This window comes from Ranitomeya variabilis, chromosome 1 (assembly GCF_051348905.1).
Source record: "Ranitomeya variabilis isolate aRanVar5 chromosome 1, aRanVar5.hap1, whole genome shotgun sequence".
Taxonomy (NCBI): domain Eukaryota; kingdom Metazoa; phylum Chordata; class Amphibia; order Anura; family Dendrobatidae; genus Ranitomeya; species Ranitomeya variabilis.
Window position 1 is genome coordinate 1,122,706,101 of NC_135232.1, and position 25,770 is coordinate 1,122,731,870.

Genomic DNA, 25,770 nt, shown 5'->3' on the forward strand with positions numbered 1-25,770 from the left:
GCTTGTTCCTGCTCCTAGACAACTACTAGATAAGTTGGACTCTTGTCCATGTTTGTTTTTGCATTTTGTTCCAGTTCACAGCTGTAGTTTCGTTACTGTGTCTGGAAAGCTCTTGTGAACGGGAATTGCCACTCTGGTGTTATGAGTTAATGCCAGAGTTTTAAAGTAATTTCTGGATGGTGTTTTTGATAGGGTTTTCAGCTGACCATGAAAGTGTCCTTTCTGTCTTCTGCTATGTAGTAAGTGGACCTCAAATTTGCTAAACCTATTTTCATACTACGTTTGTTATTTCATCTCAACTCACCGCCAATACATGTGGGGGGCCTCTGTCTCCTTTCGGGGTATTTCTCTAGAGGTGAGCTAGGACTAATATTTTCCTCTGCTAGCTTTATTTAGTCCTCCGGCTGGGCTGGGCATCTAGAATCAACGTAGGCATGCTACCCGGCCACTGCTAGTTGTGCGTTAGGTTTAGTTCATGGTCAGCTCAGTTCCCATCTTCCAAGAGCTAGTTCCTATATATTCTTATGCTATGTTCTCTTGCCATTGAGATCATGACAGTTTGACCGGCCCGCAAAGTGTTAATTGTTTGGGCTGAAGCAGGAGAAAAAGAAGTGTTGAAGGGAAATTTTTTTTTTTCCCCTCAGAGTTTTGCTGCCTAGCCCTTAATTGCTGTCTAGCTGCTTCTTACCTCCTCTTAACCCTTGAATGGCTCTGTGTCCACCTGTTTGTAATGGATCTTCAGAGTGTAACTGCAGGTTTGAATAATCTCGCCACGAAGGTACAAAATTTGCAAGATTTTGTTTGTCATGCACCTGTATCTGAGCCGAGAATTCCTTTGCCGGAATTTTTCTCGGGGAATAGATCCGGGTTTCAGAATTTTCGAAATAATTGCAAATTATTTTTGTCTCTGAAATCTCGCTCTGCCGGAGACCCTGCACAGCAGGTCAGGATTGTGATTTCCTTGCTCCGGGGCGACCCTCAAGACTGGGCTTTTTCATTGACACCAGGGGATCCTGCGTTGCTCAATGTGGATGCGTTTTTTCTGGCCTTGGGGTTGCTTTATGACGAACCTCATTTGGAGCTTCAGGCAGAAAAAACTTTGATGTCCCTATCTCAGGGGCAAGATGAAGCGGAAATTTACTGCCAAAGATTCCGTAAATGGTCTGTGCTTACTCAGTGGAATGAGTGCGCCCTGGCGGCGACTTTCAGAGAGGGTCTCTCTGATGCCATTAAGGATGTTATGGTGGGGTTCCCTGTGCCTGCGGGTCTGAATGAGTCCATGACAATGGCTATTCAGATCGATAGGCGTTTGCGGGAGCGCAAACCAGTGCACCATCTGGCGGTGTCCACTGAGAAGTCGCCAGAGAGTATGCAGTGTGATAGAATTCTGTCCCGAAGCGAGCGGCAGAATTTTAGACGGAAAAATGGGTTGTGTTTCTATTGTGGTGATTCTACTCATGTTATATCAGCATGCTCTAAGCGCACTAAAAAGCTTGGTAAATCTGTTTCCATTTGCACCTTACCGTCTAAATTTATTCTATCTGTGACCCTGATTTGCTCTTTGTCATCTATTACCACGGACGCCTATGTCGACTCTGGCGCCGCTTTGAGTCTTATGGATTGGTCCTTTGCCAAACGCTGTGGGTATGATTTAGAGCCTTTGGAGACTCCTATTCCTCTGAAGGGGATTGACTCCACCCCATTGGCTAATAATAAACCACAATACTGGACACAAGTAACTATGCGTATTAATCCGGATCACCAGGAGATTATTCGCTTTCTGGTGCTGTATAATCTACATGATGATTTGGTGCTAGGATTGCCTTGGCTGCAATCTCACAACCCAGTCCTCGACTGGAGAGCTATGTCTGTGTTGAGCTGGGGATGTAAGGGGGCTCATGGGGATGTACCTGTGGTTTCCATTTCATCATCCATTCCCTCTGAAATTCCTGAGTTCCTGTCTGACTATCGTGACGTCTTTGAAGAATCCAAGCTTGGTTCGTTACCTCCGCACCGAGAGTGCGATTGTGCCATAGATTTAATCCCGGGTAGTAAATACCCAAAGGGTCGTTTATTTAATCTGTCTGTGCCTGAACATGCTGCTATGCGAGAATATATAAAGGAGTCCTTGGAAAAGGGACATATTCGTCCATCGTCATCTCCCTTAGGAGCCGGTTTTTTCTTTGTGTCAAAAAAAGACGGCTCTTTGAGACCATGTATTGATTATCGGCTTTTGAATAAAATCACTGTTAAATATCAATACCCATTGCCGTTGCTGACTGATTTGTTTGCTCGCATAAAGGGGGCCAAGTGGTTCTCTAAGATTGACCTTCGTGGGGCGTATAATTTGGTGCGAATCAGGCAGGGGGATGAGTGGAAAACCGCATTTAATACGCCCGAGGGCCACTTTGAGTATTTAGTGATGCCTTTTGGTCTTTCTAATGCTCCGTCAGTTTTCCAGTCCTTTATGCATGATATTTTTCGCGATTATTTGGATAAATTTATGATTGTGTATCTGGATGATATTCTGATTTTTTCGGATGACTGGGACTCTCATGTCCAGCAAGTCAGGAGGGTTTTTCAGGTTTTGCGGTCTAATTCTTTGTGTGTGAAGGGTTCTAAGTGTGTTTTTGGGGTACAGAGGATTTCCTTTTTGGGATATATTTTTTCCCCCTCTTCCATTGAAATGGATCCTGTCAAGGTTCAAGCTATTTGTGATTGGACGCAGCCCTCTTCTCTTAAGAGTCTTCAGAAATTTTTGGGCTTTGCTAACTTTTATCGTCGATTTATTGCTGGTTTTTCGGATATTGCTAAGCCATTGACCGATTTGACTAAGAAGGGTGCTGATGTTGCTGATTGGTCCCCTGATGCTGTGGAGGCCTTTCGGGAGCTTAAGCGCCGTTTTTCCTCTGCCCCTGTGTTGCGTCAGCCTGATGTTGCTCTACCTTTTCAGGTTGAGGTCGACGCTTCTGAGATCGGAGCTGGGGCAGTGTTGTCGCAGAAAAGTTCTGACTGCTCCGTGATGAGGCCTTGTGCCTTCTTTTCCCGTAAATTTTCGCCCGCTGAGCGGAATTATGATGTTGGGAATCGGGAGCTTTTGGCCATGAAGTGGGCTTTTGAGGAGTGGCGCCATTGGCTTGAGGGGGCCAGACATCAGGTGGTGGTATTGACTGACCACAAAAATTTGATTTATCTTGAGACCGCCAGGCGCCTGAATCCTAGACAGGCGCGCTGGTCATTATTTTTCTCTCGGTTTAATTTTGTGGTGTCATACCTACCGGGTTCTAAGAATGTTAAGGCGGATGCCCTTTCTAGGAGTTTTGAGCCTGACTCGCCTGGTAACTCTGAGCCCACAGGTATCCTTAAGGATGGAGTGGTATTGTCAGCCGTTTCTCCAGACCTGCGGCGGGCCTTGCAGGAGTTTCAGGCGGAGAGACCTGATCGTTGCCCACCTGATAAACTGTTTGTTCCTGATGATTGGACCAGTAGAGTCATCTCTGAGGTTCATTCTTCTGCGTTGGCAGGTCATCCTGGCATTTTTGGTACCAGGGATTTGGTGGCAAGGTCCTTCTGGTGGCCTTCCCTGTCACGAGATGTGCGAGGCTTTGTGCAGTCTTGTGACGTTTGTGCTCGGGCCAAGCCTTGTTGTTCTCGGGCTAGTGGATTATTGTTGCCCTTGCCTATTCCTAAGAGGCCTTGGACGCACATCTCGATGGATTTTATTTCAGATCTGCCTGTTTCTCAGAAGATGTCTGTCATCTGGGTGGTGTGTGACCGTTTTTCTAAGATGGTCCATTTGGTTCCTCTGCCCAAGTTACCTTCTTCTTCCGAGTTGGTTCCTCTGTTTTTTCAAAATGTTGTTCGTTTGCATGGTATTCCTGAGAATATCGTTTCTGACAGAGGGACCCAATTCGTGTCTAGATTTTGGCGGGCATTCTGTGCTAGGATGGGCATAGATTTATCTTTTTCGTCCGCTTTCCATCCTCAGACGAATGGCCAGACCGAGCGGATTAATCAGACCCTGGAGACATATCTGAGGTGTTTTGTGTCTGCTGACCAGGATGATTGGGTTGCTTTTTTGCCATTGGCGGAGTTCGCTCTCAATAATCGGGCCAGCTCTGCCACTTTGGTGTCCCCGTTTTTCTGTAATTCGGGGTTTCATCCTCGATTTTCCTCTGGTCAGGTGGAATCTTCGGATTGTCCTGGAGTGGATGCTGTGGTGGAGAGATTGCATCAGATCTGGGGGCAGGTGGTGGACAATTTGAGGTTGTCCCAGGAGAAGACTCAGCTTTTTGCCAACCGCCACCGTCGTGTTGGTCCTCGGCTTTCTGTTGGGGATTTGGTGTGGTTGTCTTCTCGTTTTGTCCCTATGAGGGTCTCTTCTCCTAAGTTTAAGCCTCGGTTTATCGGCCCGTATAAGATATTGGAGATTCTTAACCCTGTTTCCTTCCGTTTTGACCTCCCTGCATCCTTTTCTATTCATAACGTTTTTCATCGGTCATTATTGCGCAGGTATGAGGTACCGGTTGTGCCTTCCGTTGAGCCTCCTGCTCCGGTGTTGGTTGAGGGTGAGTTGGAGTACGTTGTGGAGAAAATCTTGGACTCTCGTGTTTCCAGACGGAGACTCCAGTATCTGGTCAAGTGGAAGGGATACGGCCAGGAGGATAATTCTTGGGTGAATGCATCTGATGTTCATGCCTCCGATCTGGTTCGTGCCTTTCATAGGGCCCATCCTGATCGCCCTGGTGGTTCTGGTGAGGGTTCGGTGCCCCCTCCTTGAGGGGGGGGTACTGTTGTGAATTTGGATTCTGGGCTCCCCCGGTGGCTACTGGTGGAATTGAACTGGTGTCTTCATCTTCTCTGTTCACCTGTTCCCATCAAGATGTGGGAGTCGCTATATAACCTTGCTGCTCTGTTAGTTGCTTGCCGGTCATCAATGTTATCAGAAGCCTCTCTGTGCTTGTTCCTGCTCCTAGACAACTACTAGATAAGTTGGACTCTTGTCCATGTTTGTTTTTGCATTTTGTTCCAGTTCACAGCTGTAGTTTCGTTACTGTGTCTGGAAAGCTCTTGTGAACGGGAATTGCCACTCTGGTGTTATGAGTTAATGCCAGAGTTTTAAAGTAATTTCTGGATGGTGTTTTTGATAGGGTTTTCAGCTGACCATGAAAGTGTCCTTTCTGTCTTCTGCTATGTAGTAAGTGGACCTCAAATTTGCTAAACCTATTTTCATACTACGTTTGTTATTTCATCTCAACTCACCGCCAATACATGTGGGGGGCCTCTGTCTCCTTTCGGGGTATTTCTCTAGAGGTGAGCTAGGACTAATATTTTCCTCTGCTAGCTTTATTTAGTCCTCCGGCTGGGCTGGGCATCTAGAATCAACGTAGGCATGCTACCCGGCCACTGCTAGTTGTGCGTTAGGTTTAGTTCATGGTCAGCTCAGTTCCCATCTTCCAAGAGCTAGTTCCTATATATTCTTATGCTATGTTCTCTTGCCATTGAGATCATGACAGAAAGGGCATCAGCCTTCACGTTCTTTGAACCCGGAAGGTATGAAACCACGAAATCGAAAAGGGAGAAAAACAGCGACCATCGAGCCTGTCTAGGATTTAATCGCTTGGCAGACTCGAGATAAGTCAAGTTCTTGTGATCCGTCAAGACCACCACACGATGCTTGGCTCCCTCAAGCCAATGTCGCCACTCCTCAAATGCCCACTTCATTGCCAACAACTCCCCATTACCAACATCATAATTCCGCTCGGCAGGCGAAAACTTTCTTGAAAAGAAAGCACATGGCCTCATCACAGAGCCATCAGAGCTTCTCTGCGACAAGACAGCCCCTGCTCCAATCTCAGAAGCATCAACCTCGACCTGGTAAGGAAGAGAGACATCCGGCTGACGCAAGACAGGAGCCGAAGAAAACCAACGTTTCAGCTCCTGAAAAGCCTCCACGGCCGCAGGGGACCAATTTGTCACATCAGAACCCTTTTTGGTCAAATCCGTCAAAGGCTTAACCACACTAGAAAAATTTGTGATGAAGCGACGGTAAAAATTTGCAAAGCCCAGGAAGTTCTGAAGACTCTTCACTGATGTAGGTTGAGTCCAGTCATAAATAGCCTGGACCTTGACTGGATCCATCTCAATAGTAGAAGGAGAAAAAATAAAGCCCAAAAAGGAAACCTTCTGGACTCCGAAGAGACATTTAGAGCCCTTCACAAACAAGGCATTGGCATGCAGGACCTGAAATACCATCCTGACCTGCTTCACATGAGATTCCCAATCATCAGAAAAGACCAAAATATCATCCAGGTACACAATCATAAACCTATCCAGATACTCTCGGAAGATATCGTGCATGAAGGACTGGAACACGGAAGGGGCATTAGAAAGCCCAAAAGGCATCACCAAGTACTCAAAATGGCCTTCGGGCGAATTAAATGCTGTTTTCCATTCATCGCCCTGCTTTATACGCACAAGATTATAAGCTCCTCGAAGATCTATCTTGGTGAACCACTTAGCCCCCCTAATCTGAGCAAACAGATCGGACAGCAGTGGCAAAGAATACTGAAATTTGACTGTGATTTTATTCAGAAGGCGATAATCTATACAGGGTCTCAGAGAACCATCCTTCTTGGCCACAAAAAAGAACCCCGCACCCAAAGGGGACGAGGACGGGCGAATATGCCCTTTCTCCAAAGACTCCTTAATATAACTCCGCATAGCGGCATGTTCTGGTACAGATAAATTAAAAAGTCGTCCCTTCGGGAACTTACTACCAGGAATCAAATTTATAGCACAATCACAATCCCTATGCGGAGGTAGGGCACTGGATTTGGGCTCATCAAATACATCCTGGTAGTCTGACAAAAATTCAGGGACTTCAGAAGGAGTAGAAGAAGCTATTGATACCAAAGGAGCATCACCATGAATTCCCTGGCAACCCCAACTTGACACAGACATTGCTTTCCAATCCAGGACTGGATTATGAGCCTGCAACCATGGCAGACCCAATACGACAACGTCATGCAAATTATGTAACACAAGAAAGCGAATCACCTCCTGATGTGCAGGAGTCATGCACATGGTCAATTGAGTCCAGTACTGAGGTTTATTCTTGGCCAATGGTGTAGCATCAATTCCCTTTAGTGGAATAGGGAACTGCAAAGGCTCCAAGACAAAACCACAGTGCCTGGCAAATGACAAATCCATCAAATTCAGGGCAGCACCTGAATCCACAAAAGCCATAACTGAATAGGATGACAGAGAGCAAATCAAAGTAACAGACAAAATGAATTTAGGCTGTACAGTACCAATGGTGACAGACTTAGCGAACCTGTTTGTGCGCTTAGAGCATTCTGAGATAACATGAGCAGAATCACCACAGTAGAAGCACAACCCATTCTGACGTCTGTGATTTTGCCGTTCAATTCTGGTCAGAATCCTGTCACATTGCATAGACTCAGGCTTCTGCTCAGAAAATACCGCCAGATGGTGCACAGGTTTGCGCTCCCGCAAACGCCGATCAATCTGAATAGCCAAAGACATTGACTCATTCAGACCCGCAGGCGTGGGGAACCCCACCATAACATCCTTAAGGGTCTCAGAAAGACCCTTTCTGAAAATTGCTGCCAGGGCACACTCATTCCATTGAGTGAGCACAGACCATTTCCTGAACTTCTGACAGTAAACCTCTGCTTCATCCTGACCCTGAGAGAGAGACAGCAAAACCTTTTCAGACTGGTCTACTAAATTAGGTTCCTCATAAAGCAATCCAAGCGCCAGGAAAAACGCATCCACATTTAGCAATGCAGGATCTCCTGGCGCCAGGGAGAATGCCCAATCTTGAGGGTCACCACGTAACAAAGAAATAATAATTTTAACTTGCTGAACTGGGTCACCAGAGGAACGAGGTCTCAGAGAAAGGAATAACTTGCAATTATTCTTGAAGTTCAAAAACCTAGATCTATCTCCAGAGAACAACTCAGGAATCGGTATTTTAGGCTCTGACATAGGACTGTGAACAACATAATCCTGGATGCTTTGTACCCTTGCAGACTCTGAATGTCCATATCTGCAGCTGAATTCTGAACCACCCAGAGATTAAGGGGAGGAGAGAGGCTAGACACACTGCAGAGAAAAAAAAAATGAACTCAAGGCTTCTCTTATCCCTCTTTTGCGATGCATTAACACTTTATTGGCCAGCTGTACTGTTATGATCCTGATGGTAAGGATAACCAAACTGACCTGATACGTAAACCAGAATATCGGACTAGCTCTGGGGATGTGGGAACTTTACTGACCGCAACCCTGATCCTATCCACACACACTAGAGGCAGCCGTGGAGCGTTTCCTAAAAACCTAGATGCCTCTTCACAGCCTGAGAAACTAGCTACCCCTAGAGAGAAAGCAAGCCTCACTTGCGTCAGAGAAAACCCCAAAGTTTAGACAGCCCCCCACAAATAATAACAGTGAGTGAAGGGGAAAACACAAACGTAGAAATGAAACAGGTTTTAGCAAATGAGGCCCGCTAATACTAAATAGTCAGAAGATAGCAAGGAATCTGTGCGGTCAGTACAAAATGCTATCAAAAATAATCCACGCAGAGAATACAAGAACCCCCACACCGACTCACGATGTGAGGGGCGCACTCTGCACCCCAGAGCTTCCAACAAGCAAGAAAATCACATATAAGCAAGCTGGACTGAACTCATCATATAGTGAGAAACATTTTCAGGGAAACAATGAGCAAACATGAACAAGCAAGACTTAGCTTCTCCAGGAGGAGACAGGTCACAAGGGAAGTCCAAGAGAGATCAAACCAGTACTGAATACGACAGGTGGCAAAAAGTAAAGGTCCAGGTGGAGTTAAATAGGAGCCAGAGTGGCAGAAAACCAGGCAGCTGGAACCCAGACACAGACCAGCCGTATCGCTAAAGGCCACCAGAGGGAGCCCAAGAACAGAACTCACACAGTACCACTCATGACCACAGGAGGGAGCCCGGAAACGGAATTCACAACACAAATGGTCAGCAGGGGGAGCAGAGTGTAGGCCGAAGCCTGCATTGGAGGCAGCTTTGTGTCTGCGTGGCGTTTGCAGGACACGATGCCGGCTACACAGCAGGGGAACAGCTGGCGTTGCTGAACCCCTCTGACACATTGGCGGGTGTTTTTCTCTGTGCAGCTAGCACTTCCGGGCACCAACTGGTGGTGTTAAAGCCCAGGGTCAGCAGGAGGAGCAGAGGAGCAGAGTGTAGGCCGAAGCCTGCACTGGTGGCAGCTTTGTGTCTGCGTGGCGTTTGCAGGACACGTTGCCGGCTACACAGCAGGGGAACAGCTGGCGTTGCTGAACCCCACTGACACATTGGCGGGTGTTTTTCTCTGTGCAGCCAGCACTTCCGGGCACCAACTGGCGGTGTTAGAGCCCAGGGTCTGCAGGAGGAGCAGAGTGTAGGCCGAAGCCTATATGAACCAATTTTAAAGGTAACCTTTAACCCCCCTCAGGTGTTACAAACTAGAAGAGCCACCTTGTGCAGCAGTAATGCTGCACAAGTCAAAGGTTGCTCTTTTAATTTTGTTCCTTGCACATGCTGAATGAAACACGTATAAAATTTAGCCCCTTGTACAGTCAAAACTGTCTTGGAGGGGTGAGTTCCCTTCTTAATGAGACGCAGCACAGCCATAAGAGCCAATGGAACTACCGAGGACCAGCTGACGGTACTGGAACCCGGTTACTAAGCAGGAGGTACCCGTGCCAGAAAGCACTACCAAGGACCACCAGATGTTGGTGGAACTCGGATACCGAGAAGGAGGCACCTAAGCCAAAGGCTCTGCCTGGGACCAGCTGACAGTACTGGAACCCAGGGGGACCTATTCAAGATTGACTTCTAAAGAACCAGCTACTGGTGCTGGAACTCAGTCAGCAGAAGGTCCACATGAACAAAAATTTGCAAGGCCGCGAGCCGGCTGGAGTTACCGAAAACCCACAGTCCTACAGGGGGAGCTTGTCCTATTGGCACTACGGAACCACCCTTGATTGCCAGATCCCGCAGCCCACATAGGATGCACCTAAACTGCAGGCACCATAGAGTTGGCTAACCCGACCACAACCCGACAGGACAACGTATTGGAGGCAAAGTGACCTTGACACTACCCGGAAACAGCTGGCGTGCTGGAACCAGGCTGGGCAGGAGGGAGTACCCCTGCCAAAGACACTGCTAAGCAGCAACTGGCGGTGTTGGAGCTCAGGGATTACAGGAGAAGCAGAGTGCAGGCAGAGGCCTAATTGGAGCAAGTTGAAAGGGAATCTGTGCATATCTTCACCTCTCACTCATCTCATTCCGCCTTCTTCAGACTATTTGGCTTCAGCTGATCCCTAAGCGCATGCCACGGCGATTAGGGATCAGCTGACGCCGCACAGTCTGAAGAAGGCGGAGGGAGATGAGTGAGAAGTGAAGATATGCACAGCGCATGCCCTTGAATCCCAGACACGCAGTGTGAATAAATCAGAAGACACTGCGGGGCGGGATCTCGGGCAGCGCGGCCGCACAGGCGCGGTCAGCCTGACATCAAATGATGTCAGAACATGGGTAGCGCTAACTGCGCATGGCCAAGGGATAACTGTTATGATCCGGTGACTTTGGAGCCGCATGAACTTTCTCTGGAGTAGGTGGAAACTGTACTGACCGCAAAACCTGAACTAACACCGCAACTAGAAGTAGCCGTGGGGTGTGCCTAACAAACCCTAGACACCTCAACACAGCCGGAGGACTAAATACCCCTATAGATATAAATAGGAATACTACCTTGCCTCAGAGCAGAACCCCAAAGGATAGGCAGCCCCCCACGAATATTGACTGTGAGTAGGAGAGGAAAGACACACGCAGGTAGAAAACAGGATTCAGCAAAAGAGGCCACTCTAGCTAAATAGGGAAAGATAGGACAGAATACTAAGCGGTCAGTATTAAAACCCTTCCAAAAATATCCACAGCAGATAATACAAAAAGTTCCACAATCTAACTAAAGACATGGAATGTATATCTGCCACTCCAGAGAATCCAACAAGACTGAGAAAATACTGACACAATCTAAGCTGGACAAAAAAACACTGAATAGCACAGAATTATTAAGCACACAGCATGTGTGTCACAGAAACAAAACCAGACACTTATCTTTGCTGATTTGGCAGAAGGCAGAAGGAACCAAACCAGGAACAAAACCTCCCAACAACCATGGACAACTGGCAAGGACTAATGAATCCTGCACGCCTAAATACCCCAGTCAGAACTGCAATCAGCAGATACACCTGACCAGGACTGCAACTCAGGGACAACTGCATTACCACCTACAACCACCGGAGGGAGCCCAAAAGCAGAATTCACAACAGTACCCCCCCTTGAGGAGGGGTCACCGAACCCTCACCAGAGCCCCCAGGCCGATCAGGACGAGCCAGATGAAAAGCATGAACCAAATCAGCAGCATGGACATCAGAGGCAAAAACCCAAGAATTATCCTCCTGGCCATAACCCTTCCATTTGACAAGATACTGAAGCCTCCGCCTCGAAAAACGAGAATCCAAAATCTTCACAACCACATACTCCAACTACCCATCAACCAACACAGGGGCCGGAGGATCAACAGAGGGAACAACGGGTACCACATATTTCTGCAATAAAGATCTATGGAAGACAGTATGGATAGCAAAAGAGGCAGGAAGCGCCAATCTAAAAGACACCGGATTAATAATCTCAGAAATCCTATAAGGACCAATAAACCGAGGCTTAAACTTAGGAGAAGAAACCTTCATAGGAACATGACAGGAAGACAACCAGACCAGATCCCCAACCTGAAGCCGGGAACCAACACACCAACGACGGTTAGCAAAACATTGAGCCTCCTCCTGAGACAACACCAAATTGTCCACCACATGAGCCCAAATCTGCTGTAACCTGTCAACCACAGAATCCACACCAGGACAGTCAGAAGGCTCAACCTGCCCAGAAGAAAAACGATGATGAAAACCAAAATTACAAAAAAAAGGCGAAACCAAAGTAGCCAAACTAGCCCGATTATTAAGGGCAAACTCGGCCAATGGCAAAAAGGCCACCCAATCATCTTGATCAGCAGACACAAAGCATCTCAAGTAAGTCTCCAAGGTCTGATTAGTTCGCTCGGTTTGGCCATTTGTCTGAGGATGACATGCAGAGGAAAAAGATAAATCAATGCCCAGCCTAGCACAAAAGGCCCGCCAAAACCTAGAAACAAACTGGGAACCTCTGTCAGACACAATATTCTCCGGAATACCATGCAAACAAACCACATGCTGAAAAAACAACAAAACTAAATCTGAAGAGGAAGGCAATTTAGGCAAATGCACCAAATGAACCATCTTAGAAAACCGGTCAAAAACAACCCAAATAACCGACATCCTCTGGGAAACCGGAAGATCAGAAATAAAATCCATAGAAATATGCGTACAGGGCCTCTCAGGGATCGGCAATGGCAAAAGCAACCCACTAGCATGGGAACAACAAGGCTTGGCCCGCACACAAGTCCTACAGGACTGCACAAAAGAACGCACATCACGTGATAAAGAAGGCCACAAAAAGGACCTACCAACCAAGTCTCTGGTACCAAAAATACAAGGATGACCAGCCAACACAGAACAGTGAACCTCAGAAATCACTCTACTAGTCCATCTGTCAGGAACAAACAGTTTCCCCACTGGACAATGATCAGGTCTGTCAGCCTGAAATTCCTGAAGAACCCGTCGTAAATCAGGGGAAATAGCAGAAAGAACCACCCCTTCTTTCAGAATGCCGACCAGTTCAAGGACCTCAGGAGAATCAGGCAAAAAACTCCTAGAAAGGGCATCAGCCTTAATATTCTTAGAACCCAGAAGATACGAGACCACAAAATCAAAACAGGAAAAAAACAAGGACCATCGAGCCTGTCTAGGATTCAGCCGCTTGGCAGACTCGAGGTAAATCAAATTCTTATGATCGGTCAAGACCACAATACGGTGCTTAGCTCCCTCCAGCCAATGTCGCCACTCCTCAAATGCCCACTTCATAGCCAACAACTCCCGATTGCCGACATCATAATTGCGTTCAGCAGGCAAAAATTTACGGGAAAAGAATGCACACGGTTTCATCAAGGAACCAACATGATCCCTCTGGGACAAAACGGCCCCTGCGCCAATCTCAGAAGCGACAATCTCCACCTGAAACGGAAGGGAAACATGCGGTTGGCGCAACACCGGAGCAGAAGTAAATTGACGTTCAAGCTCCTGAAAGGCAGAAACAGCCGCAGAGGACCAATTCGCCACATCAGCGCCTTTTTTCGTCAAATCGGTCAAGGGTTTAACCACGCTGGAAAAGTTAGCAATGAAACGGCGATAAAAATTTGCAAAACCCCAAAATTTCTGAAGGCTCTTTACGGATGTGGGTTGAATCCAATCATGAATGGCCTGAACCTTAACCGGATCCATCTCAATAGATGAAGGAGAGAAAATAAAACCCAAAAAAGAAACCCTCTGCACCCCAAAGAGACACTTAGACCCCTTCACAACAAAGCATTGTCACAAAGGATCTGAAATACCATCCTGACCAGTTCCACATGATACTCCCAATCATCAGAAAAAATAAAAATATCGTCCAAATATACAATCAAGAATTTATCAATATAAGTCCGGAAGATATCATGCATGAAAGATTGAAAAACAGATGGAGCATTAGTGAGCCCGAACGGCATCATAAGGTATTCAAAATGGCCCTCGGGCGTATTGAATGCAGTTTTCCATTCATCACCCTGCTTAATACAAACAAGATTATACGCCCCCCAAAGGTCAATCTTCGTAAACCAACTAGCCCCCTTAATCTTAGCAAACAAATCGGAAAGCAAAGGTAAAGGGTATTGAAACTTGACCGTGATCTTATTCAAGAGGCGATAATCAATACAAGGTCTCAAGGAGCCATCCTTCTTAGCAACAAAAAAAATCCCACTCCCATCAGTGAAGAAGATGGCCGAATATGCCCTTTCTCCAAAGACTCCTTAATATAACTCCGCATAGCGGTATTTTCAGGCACAGATAGATTGAAGAGTCGGCCCTTAGGAAACTTACAGCCTGGAATCAAATCAATAGCACAATCACAGTACCTGTGCGGTGGAAGAGAACTGGACTTGGGCTCATCGAATACATCCTGAAAATCAGACAAAAACTCTGGAATTTCGGAAGGGGAAGAAGAGGAGATGGACATTAAAGGAACATCATTATGAACCCCCTGACAACACCAACTAGTCACAGACATAGACTTCCAATCCAACACAGGATTATGTACCTGCAACCACGGAAAACCCAACACAATAGCATCATGTAAATTATGCAATACCAGAAATCGACAATCTTCCTGATGGGCTGGCGCCATGCGCATGGTCACCTGTGTCCAAAACTGGGGCTTATTTTTAGCCAAAGGTGTAGCATCAATGCCCCTTAAAGGAATAAGGTTCTGCAAGGGCTGCAAGGGGAAACCACAACGCCTGGCAAACTCAAGGTCCATTATGTTCAAAGCGGCGCCTGAATCCACAAACGCCATGACAGAAAATGATGACAATGAGCAGATCAAGGACACCGATAACAGAAATTTAGGTTGTACAGTACTGATGGTAAATGAACTAGCGATCGTCTTTGTCCGTTTAGGGCAGACCGAAATGACATGAGAAGCGTCGCCACAATAATAACACAACCTATTCTGACGGCTGAGTCCTTGTCGTTCTGTCCTAGACAGAATCCTATCACACTGCATTTGCTCAGGACTCTGCTTTGAGGACAACGCCACAGCGCGCACAGTTCTGTGCTCCCGCAAGCGCCGATCAATCTGAATGGCCAAAGACATAGAATCACTCAGATCGACAGGCGTGGGAAACCCCACCATAACATCTTTAACGGATTCAGAAAGACCCTTTCTGAAAATTGCAGCCAAAGCATCATCATTCCATTTAGTCAACACAGACCATTTTCTAAATTTCTGACAAAACAATTCTGCCGCCTCTTGACCCTGAGATAGGGCCAACAAGGTCTTCTCCGCTTGATCCACAGAATTAGGTTCATCATATAATAGTCCTAAAGCCTGAAAAAAGGAATCTAAATTAAGCAAAGCCGGATTCCCAGATTCCAGGGAAAATGCCCAATCCTGTGGATCACCACGCAGCAGGGAAATGACGATTTTAACCTGCTGAATAGAATTCCCAGAGGATCGAGGTATCAAAGCAAAAAACAGTTTACAGTTGTTTTTAAAACTCAAAAATTTGGACCTGTCACCAAAAACAAATCAGGAGTAGGAATCTTCGGCTCTAAAACAGGAGTCTGAGCAATATAATCAGAAATTCCCTGTACCCTAGCAGCAAGCTGGTCTTCACGAGAAGCTAATTCCTGAACATCCATGCTAACACAAGACTCCTTAGCCACCCAGAGAAAAAGAGGGAAGAAAAGGCAAAGCAAACTGCAGAAAAAAAAATGACTCAACACCTTTCTTCCCTTCTTCTGAGATGCATTTAACTCATAGTGGGCCAGTTGTACTGTTATGATCCGGTGACTTTGGAGCTGCATGAACTTTCTCTGGAGTAGGTGGAAACTGTACTGACCGCAAAACTTGAACTAACACCGCAACTAGAAGTAGCCGTGGGGTGTGCCTAACAAACCCTAGACACCTCGACACAGCCGGAGGACTAAATACCCCTATAGATGGAAATAGGAATACTACCTTGCCTCAGAACCCCAAAGGATAGGCAGCCCCCCATGAATATTGACTGTGAGTAGGAGAGGAAAGACACACGCAGGCAGAAAACAGGATTCAGCAAAAGAGGCCACTCTAGCTAAATAGGGAAAGATAGGACAGAATACTAAGCGGTCAGTACTAAAACCCTTCCAAAAATATCCACAGCAGATAATACAAAAAGTTCCACAATCTAACTAAAGACATGGAATGTATATCTGCCACTCCAGAGAATCCAACAAGACTGAGAAAATACTGACACAATCTAAGCTGGACAAAAAAACACTGAATAGCACAGAATTATTAAACACACAGCATGTGTGCCACAGAAACAAAACCAGACACTTATCTTTGCTGATTTGGCAGAAGGCAGAAGGAACCAAACCAGGAACAAAACCTCCCAACAACCATGGACAACTGGCAAGGACTAATGAATCCTGCACGCCTAAATACCCCAGTCAGAACTGCAATCAGCAGATACACCTGACCAGGACTGCAACTCAGGGACAACTGCATTACCACCTACAACCACCGGAGGGAGCCCAAAAGCAGAATTCACAACAGATAACATAACAGTGCAGGCTCCGGGACAGATTAAAACAATGCTCAGGAGGCGGCGCACGGCGCCAAGGGGGTATGAATGACGGCTGTGCCACGTCTGATTAGGAAGGAAAGTCCCACTTTCGGGACTTTCACTGTATGAGGGGGCACATTTTATAAGTGTTTATTTCAGCGTGTGCAAGGAGCATAACAAAAAGACCACCTTGTCCAAATGCAGCATTAGTGCTGCACAAGATGGCTCTTTTATTTACAAACGCCTGGGGGGACAGGTTCCCTTTTATATCTGTAGTAGTGTGAGTGTGGCGGGAGCAAGAGAAATTGCCGGATACACAGCAGGAGATCAGCTGTCATTAGTACTGAACCCCAATAACACGGCAGCAAGTGTTGACTGTGCAGACGGCACTTCCGAGCAGCAGCTGGCAGTGTGGGAGCCAAGGATCAATGCTAGAAACAGAGTGGAGAAATTGCTGCACTCACAGCAGAGGAGCAGCTGGTGTTACTGAACCCCAATAACAGAGGAGCAACTGTTGACTGTGCAGATGGCACTTCCGAGCAGCAACTAGCGGTGTTGGAGCTCAGGGTCAATGCTAGAAGCAGAGTGTAGGCCGAGGCCTAATTGGAGCAAGTTTAATATCTGTTGTAGTCTTAGTGTGGAGGGAGCAGGAGAAATTGTCGCACACACAGCAAGGGAGCAGCTGGCGTTACTGAACCCCACTAACAGAGAAGCAACTGTTGACTGTGCAGATGGCACTTCTGAGCAGGAACTGGCGGTGTTGGAGCACAGGGAATCCAGGAGAAGCAGAATGTAGGCTGAGGCCTAATTGGAGCAAGTTTAATATCTGCTGTAGTGTGAGTGTGGATGGAGCTGGAGAAATTGCCGGATAAACAGCAGGGGATCAGCTGACATTACTGAAACCCAATAACACTGGGTCATGTGTTGACTGTGCAGATGGCACTTCTGAGCAGCAACTGGCGGTGTTGGAGCCCAGGTATTACAGTTCAGGTGGTAGAAACATGAACACAACAGGAGACCTGGATACTGTTGCCAGCCAATTATTTAATCTGGAAGAGGAGTAGCAAATTCCTGCGAGATCAAGGCCTTGTTCATTTTAAGAAAAGTAAGCCGGTCAACGTTATCGGAGGATAGTCGCATGCAACAGTCTGTTAGTATACCACCTGCGGCACTAAAGACGCGTTCCGATAATACACTAGCAGCAGGGCAAGCCAGCACCTCCAATGCATACTGGCTAAGCTCTGGCCATGTATCCAGCTTAGAGACCCAAAACTTGAAGGGGGAAGAGCCGTCTGGGAGAACACTGAGAGGGCAAGACATGTAGTCTGTCACCATCTGACGGTAAAGTTGCCTCCTGCTGACTGGAGCCGTCTGTGATGGTGTAGTCATTTGTGGCGGGGACACAAAAGTTTGCCACATTTGGGACATACTGGTCTTGCCTTGTGCTGAGGCGCTGCTTCTGCTCCCTCTTTGTGCAGAGCTTCCTCCACTGCCTCGATGCACTGAGCTGCTTTGTGAAGCACTAGCAGCACTGCTCTCGTTTAGAATGGAGAACATGATGGAATGCACCAGTGTGTCTTGGTACTCCCGCATTTTACGCTCCTGGTTCAACGGTGTTATGAGGCCTTAAAAGTTGTCCCGGTAGCAAGGATCTAGGAGGGTGTACACCCAATAATCAGCCGTGTTGAGAATGTGGGCGATGCGGCGGTCCTTTCTCAGGCACTGCAGCATGACATCAACCATGTGCTGCAGACTGCCAACTGGCCAAGAAACGCTGTCCCCTGCTTGAGGCGTGATCTCTGCCTACTCTGCATTAACCCACCTTCGCTCTACACACTGACTATTGGAGTTGTGTAACTCCCTCCTCTGGACAGATGTCTTCCACCTCCATTGACTCCTCCTCATCCTCCTCACAAAGTGCCCCCTGCCTAGGCCTTTGTGAGGAACCACGTTGCGCAGACTGTCCAGCAGCAGATGGCATTTGTGACTCCTTATCCTCCACCTCTTCCTCAACCTCCTCCCTTAGTGCTTGCAGTGTTTTTTCAAGCAGGCAGATAAGGGGGATAGTCATGCTGACTAGCGAATCATCTGCACTCGCCACCCACGCTGAATCATCGAAGGCACGCAAAACATGGCAGATGTCCTTCATAGAGACCCACTCAGTGGTGGTGAAGTGTGAACGGTGCACAGTGTGACTTGTTTGTGCCTGATGCAGCTGGTACTCCATTACTGCTGCCTGCTGCTCACACAGCCTCTCCAACATATGTAACGTTGAATTCCACCTGGTTGGTAGGTCACATATGATGCGATGTTCCGGAAGGCGGAATTGGCACTGCTGAGCTGCAATGCACGATCTTGCCATGCTGGAACGCCGCAAGTGAGCGCACTCTAGGCGGACCGTGTGCAGCAGTGCATCAAGATCCGGATAGTGCCTCAAAAAACTCTGCACGACCAAGTTGAGAACATGTGCCAGACATGGGATGTGAGTGAGGTTGCCTAGGCCCAGAGCTGCCACCATATTTCAGCCATTGTCACACAGTACCATGACTGGCTGGAGATTCGCTGGCACAAACCACACGTCGCTCTCCTGCTTGATGGCATTCCAGAGCTCCTGCACTGTGTGGCTTCGATTCCCCAAAGAAATTAATTTCAATACGGCCTGTTGACGTTTGGCCATGGCTGTGCTCATATCGATCGTAACAGGTAAGCGTTCATGGGTCCATGTGGAGGTAGACTGTGACGGCTCCTGCAGCGGTGATTCAGAGGAACTGGAGTATGAGGAGAAGTCAATGTGTACAGACTGGATTCTGCAATCCTTGGAGTTGGCAGAACACGTACAGCACCCCTCACAAGATCTGTCCCCGGCTCCACAACATTTACCCAATGGGCAGTGAGGGAAAGGTATCGTCCCTGTCCATGGTGACTGGTCCATGCATCGGTGGTCAGGTGGACCTTGCTACTGATGGCGTTTACTAGTGCATGTTTAATGTTTCCCTCCACAGGCTTTTGCAGGGCAGGGACAGCTTGCCTGCTGAAATAGAAGCGGCTGGGCATGTTGTATTGTGGGAATGCCAATGCCATGAAGTTGCGGAAGGTGTCAGTCTCCACCAACCTGAATGATAGCATTTCAAGGGACAATAGTTTTACAATGCCAGCATTCAGAGCCTGTGCTTGGGGGTGGTTTGCTGAGTATGGCCGCCTTTTCTCCCATGCCTGTGCTACCGATGGCTGTAGACTGGCCTGAGTGTGAGGATGACAGGGAACGTGGTGCTGTGGGTGGAATTACACTGTGTCTCTGTCCAAGAGTGCCAGAGGTTCTTCCATGGTGATCCTGTGAGGAAGCTGAACCCGCTGTGTGTGAGCTGGAGGAAGATGCTACAACACGAGCTGAAGAGGTGGTAGGTGCTGCTGTAGGTTGGCCTAGGTCTTCAGTGTGCTTTTGTAACTCCACCACGTGCTTGGTCAGCACATGTTTCTACATATTTGTGGTATTGAGGTTGCTGACACTTTTCCCTCTTTTGGCTTTCTGATTACACAGCTTGAATTTGACAAGCAAATGTCATCTGCAACTGTGTCAAAAAAGGACCAGGAACTGCAAGTCTTGGGAGCACCCATTTTGGGTTTTGGAAGAGGCATGCTCCTAACTGGTGCCGAAGTGGAGGCTACAGGCAACACAGTCTTCCCCCTCCCTCTCCCTCCTTTTTGGGCCGTTCCTGGAATCTCTTCCTCAGAGCTGCTCCCACCACCTTCCTGTACCTCATGCCATGATGGGTCAAGGACCTCATCATCTACACTACCCTCTTCCAACAACTGCTTCTCCTGGGTAGTCTCGGCAGCACACTACGCACCAGAAAGTGGCACCTGAGTCTCATCATCAGATGCGTACTGAGGTGTGCTGACTGTAGGCACTGGCCCACCCGCCTCTTCGGATTCAGAGAGACAAAGCAGTTGCACATCACTGCATACTGCCTCTTCCTCAGTTTCTCGAATGCTGCTTGGCTGGCCCCCTTTTTCCAAGCCAAGAGATTCAGAGAACAGAAGTATAGATGGCTCCTGTCGTGGGCTCTCTGACTGCCTGGGCAATTTGGCAGGTGGTGGAGACAGATGGGTGCTCTTCAGTGCTCTGTGCCTGAGAGGATGTGGCACTAATTGAAGTCGATGCATTAGCTGCCATCCATCCGACAATGGCTTTAATTTGTTCGTCCCGCAGCAGTGGGGTATGGCGAGCTCCTACAAAGCTGCACATGAAGGACTGTTCCCTGCTAAAACTGAGGGATGATGAGTCACCGGTGCCCGCAGCAGGCACAGAATCCCCACGTCCTCTCCCTGCAGAAACTCCACGCCCACGACCACGTGCCTTACTCCCTGCCTTCTTCATCTTGGTAGACTGATAAAGATAGGCAGAAAAGTACTAAGGGCTTAGTGTGCTTATTCCTGAACAGCTGCTAACAGGTATAAGAAACACTAATATTATAAATTGTGGACTAGACTTTAATATGAGCTAATGTGGCCTACTCAACTGTAAAGTGGAGTGTTTGGTGAACTTTATTAACTTTTTTTTTTTTTTCACAAAAAGACACTGGATGTGCCCAAAGATGTAAAACCAATAGTATCACAAACTTTATGTAGCGATTACAATGCAGGAAGGTAACCTACAATGCAATAGATGAGGCTCTAAAAATAGGCTAATACTAATCTGGCTGGGGCTGCAGGGCACAATGCTGCAGAAAGGCTCCTCTATGTACTCCTATATAGTGTTTTTCCGCAATCTAGCAGGATACGGATGGAAACCCACTAATAGGATAAATCAGAAAAAATGTGCAGCAGGCAGCACTAATTGAAAAAAGGACAATGGAACAGTATGAGGCAGTAACGCACGCTGAGATGACTACAACCAGCTGTGGCTGCAGAACAGGCTACAGCGTGAGCTGCACTCACACAGAGACCTTGCAGACAGCCGTGAACAGCGCTGCAAGGCCAAAAAAAGCTCCTCTATGTAATCCTATATAGTGTTTTTCCACAATCTAGCAGGATACGGATGGAAACCCACTAATAGCATAAATCAGAAAAAATGTGAAGCAGGCAGCACTAATTGAAAAAAGGACAATAGAACAGTATGAGGCAGTAACACATGCTGAGCTGACTACAACCAGCTGTGGCTGCAGAACAGGCTACAGCATGAGCTGCACTCACACACACAGAGACCTTGCAGACAGCCGTGATCAGTGCTTCAAGGCAAAAACAAGGTTCTCACACAGTTGCTAAATTAGCCTGGGTAAAGCACAATGAAGCAAATCGCTATCTCAAACTATCCCTCAGTCAGAACAGCAGCGTCCTGTCCTTAACTGAATTCACAGCAGTGTGAACCCAAAATGGCGGCGGCTTTTATAGTGCATCATGACATCATTTCAGCAGCCAATCACAGCCATGCCCTTACTTACATGCCTAACATGCATAAGAGGATGTGCCCACACTTCTTAGGATTCCTCATTGGCTGAATTAAATCAAACTGGCTCATTGCACTATGGGAACTTCCGATTCCGGTATTCGATATTGAGAAAGTATCGGAACTCAGTATCGGGATTCCAATACCGCGAATATCGGCCGATACCCAATATTTGCAGTATCGGAACGCTCAACACTACTGTTGACTCATGTGCAGCCTATGATTTATTAACTTTCAGTGAGAGCTGAAAGGTAAATTTGATCATCATTATGAATTTTCAGACAAAGTGAGTTTTTTTGTCTCCATACTGGTAATAGGAAGCAATAAAATCCAAAATAATTGATAGATACAAAATATACAACATAAGATAGATGAAGTTTTGTAGAATAATGTAGAAAATTGGTAAATTTTAAACTTAAATTTTGTTTGTTCACAGGTTTGGTTAGTGGTAAAACCTTGATAGACTTCAGTGTTGGTCCAATCATCATGCACCTCATTTCGGTCTGTGAGTTCTTCGAAGAAATTTCAATACTAAAAGTTAATGATGCCACCATTAAAGAGTTTGAACTGTGGAAAAACAAAGATCCCAAGGCCTTTGACTGGGCTCAAACTTCAAAATTCTTTATGGAGTTAAAACAATTAAGCAGGTCCAGTATGAAGTTTAATTTCTTTCTCTGTGGTTTATATTTGACAAGTTTATAAATAAACATACAGATGGGCAATGAATGAGTTATTGATGTCTGCTGGGGGTCACAAGAGAGTTCCAGGCATAATTTTAATTAAGCGCTAATCACTGATGCTGTGAAATGTTTGCTTTTTACAGCGATGGGTGGAAAGAAGAAGAGGAAAGTCTAAGAGGAAAAATTAAGGAAATTTTAAAATTGGACCTCTGCAGTGATGACCTTCTGAATTCACTGCCAAAATTTGACTGTGCCACGAGTGTATGGGGTTTGGAAACGATCAGCAAAGACCACGAGGATTTCAGAAGAAACCTAAGAAAACTCAACAATTTAGTCAAAATCGGGGGATATCTGTTATGTTATGCAGATGTTAATTCTTCCTATTTTAAAATTGGAAAAGACAAGTTTCACTTGTTACCCTGTGATGAAAGTTTCTATAGGAAAGTGATAAGTGAGGAAGGGTTTGAAATAAAACATTGTGAGAATCTGGAAAAATTAATGGTCTCTGGCATTGTAGACCATGAGGGAGTGGTGTTCATCGTCGCCCAAAAAGTCAGGGAAGCTTAGAACTGGGGGATGTCATCGCCATGAAAGTATTTTTGTTGAGGTATCTGCAGCTTCTGTGATTTCATTAACCCTTTCACTATGTGCAGTTACTCACTATTAAGAATTTGTATTTCAGTCCAAGAACGGCAACCCAAGACACTCCCATAGTAAGGCAAACCTTCTACAGCTAAAGGCTTATAATCATCTTATTAGTGGTTTAATTGCTTTTAGTTTAATTATTTTATCTTTTTTTATCATATAAATATAGATTTAAGGCTGCAGTGTAAACCGTAGGGGACTTAAGCTAAATCTACCACAGTATGTGCTACTTATAATACGGATGTCTAATTGTTAAAAGTGGTTTTATATGTTAGATTCTGCTAATGTCTTCACTGCATTAGCATTAGCTGTTCCCAATCTTACAAGTTATACAAAATGTGTTCAGGAGGGTTATAAAACATCTATACATTATATACTCCCCTCCCTTACAGGCGCCGCTCCTCCGCACTCATTGTTGCATCACTCTCTGGTCTGTTGGCATCTACATCAAGTAGTGGCTTCACGTGACATCTTTAGCCTATTAATGGTTGCTGTTTGGCTGGGGCTGTTTCCTTCCATCGTTAAAGAATATTCCATTTTGTACCTCAGACCCTTCCAGATATTGATTCCAACAAACTGGTGGGGGATAGAGTACAGAGCGTGGTGGTGTGAAGCCTTTCTTTAAAGCACCACTTCAGTGTTTTTTTTTTCATTGCACCACTGGAGTAGTCCTTTAAATGTCATTCCCCTGCCCTCTGTCTCATACTCACCTACCATTGTATTCATAATTTTCTAGCATCGCTTCCGTCACTCTCACGTGAAAAGTGACCTGCCGGCAGATCCAGTGTTTCATGGAGCACGCCAGATGTCACTTTTCAAAACATTTCTATGAGAGCCTCTTTCTGGTTTCATAGACTTGCATTGTGCTCATTTGACGTAACTTCAGACTTCCAACGAGTCAGAAGTTACGGGCATGAGATGGCACTGTGGGACGGGAGCGATGTCGGTAAAAGCTGAAGCTGCTGGAAGGTGAGTATAAGACTGTTGGCAGGGGGCTTACATTTAAAGGGCCACTTCAGCGCTGAAAAAAAAACACATTGGAGTGGTGCTTTAAACAAACTTGGCACATTAAATATGACTAGTAAGGGGACAAGCTCTTAAAGGTTAATTCATAGAACAAGCAAACATTTCTTCTGGAGCTTAGCATTTAATTGTCTAGATCAGATACGTAAGTTAAAATTTGCTAGAAGATTTAATAATGTTGCTGAATTATTGGACTATAACCTGTAATATACATTCTGGTTATTACTCTCAATGTTCAATTCTAATACAATAAATTGTACGAACACAAAGCATTGTGGGTATTTATTACTGAAAAAGATAACTGTATGATGAAATTCCTTTTACAAGCCTTCTTCCCAGATAAAGGCTATAACCAGGCATGTATTGTACAATATGATAAATTTTATGAACGATAAAGAATGGAGCTGGAAAAAACAGTATCGCTATAGAGTCTTATCCCAATAACAAAAAAAAAAAAAAAGTAAGGAATTTGCTCCCCTGGCAAAGTTATATGATAGCAAATGGTAATGGGTGTTATAGACCCGCTAGATCCTCCAAGATAAAATTAATAAGGGATTTTTTTTTTCTGCTTTGCAAGAAGTTCAATTTTGAGACCGGAGACAATTTGTCATGGACTGACCTGGGTTGGAGAAGTGGTATTGCATCCACAAGGTGTAATGTATTGAATACAGCCTATACAGAGCCTTTGGCTTGGGTGTGAGGAAACACAGGTTTGTGTATGAAGTGCTTGTATTACTTCATACAAGTATGCCACAGGAGACAGGTTTTACACAATAGCAGGTACAGAGGCAGGAGACAAGGGGGCCAGAATAAACCATAAGTCCAGCATAAATAGCAGCAATAGGTTCAAAGTCTCTCTCTAACTTCCTCTGAAAATGTTGATGGCAAATAGAGGGATTCCTGTCTCCACATGTGCTCCAAAGATCCACAGTAGGACATGGCTGGAATACTATGTCCTAGATTTCCAGGAGCCAGGTCACAGGCGAAATGCAGACATGATTCAGAAGCACTGATTGAACAGCTGAGGCTGCTTAAAAAGGCAAGTGACAGAGAACAGGGTGGAAACATGGAAACTGAAAACTCCATACTGAATGAGGGCAAGGTAGCTGCAGCAGGACAGAAAGCAAAATGGCCGACGGGAAAAACTAGGTTTCAACAACAAAAAATAACAACAGATATGGCAAAGAGACTGATAACCTTATGCAGCACCCCAGCGTCCTGGTTGTTGCAGTAATATCGTTCTTCTACCAGGGGGAATGATATTACGTCTGATGGCAATAAAGGAGATCTTCCTACCAGGTATCACAAACCATACACCACACTTCACACTCCAGTCCACCAGGGGGAGCCTTGCTCCTATCTACTAGGGCAGTCCTCACAATAGGGTAAAACTGGTGGGCTGGATAGAAAGTTAGTGAAAAGCTGGCTGGGCTTTGCCCAGGCAGCACCCTGTCAGGCAGACAGGGGGAAAGGAGGAACATCGGAGCTGCAGACAGAGGGTCCCTGACAGGGGTGGGATCCTGTCAGAGGCCTAGCTAGACAGAAAGACATGGAGCTGCACCTGCCCCACATGCGGCAGCATCCTAAGAAAGGACACGAAGAGAACTGTGTTGTAGAGAGTGAGAAACG

At 46.3% G+C, this 25,770-nt stretch overlaps 1 protein-coding gene across 1 annotated transcript in view; it reads left to right on the plus strand.

Annotated features, from left to right (window-relative positions):
* The window catches only part of LOC143793364 (nicotinamide N-methyltransferase-like), a 48,491-nt gene extending 23,834 nt beyond the window's left edge, over nucleotides 1-24,657 (plus strand). The window contains exons 3-4 of the mRNA XM_077280273.1: nucleotides 22,230-22,440; nucleotides 22,617-24,657. Of these exons, the coding sequence (XP_077136388.1) occupies nucleotides 22,230-22,440; nucleotides 22,617-23,040 (635 nt within the window). The 3' untranslated portion in view covers nucleotides 23,041-24,657. The remainder of the gene's footprint in view (nucleotides 1-22,229; nucleotides 22,441-22,616) is intronic.
* Nucleotides 24,658-25,770: the final 1,113 nt, after the last annotated feature.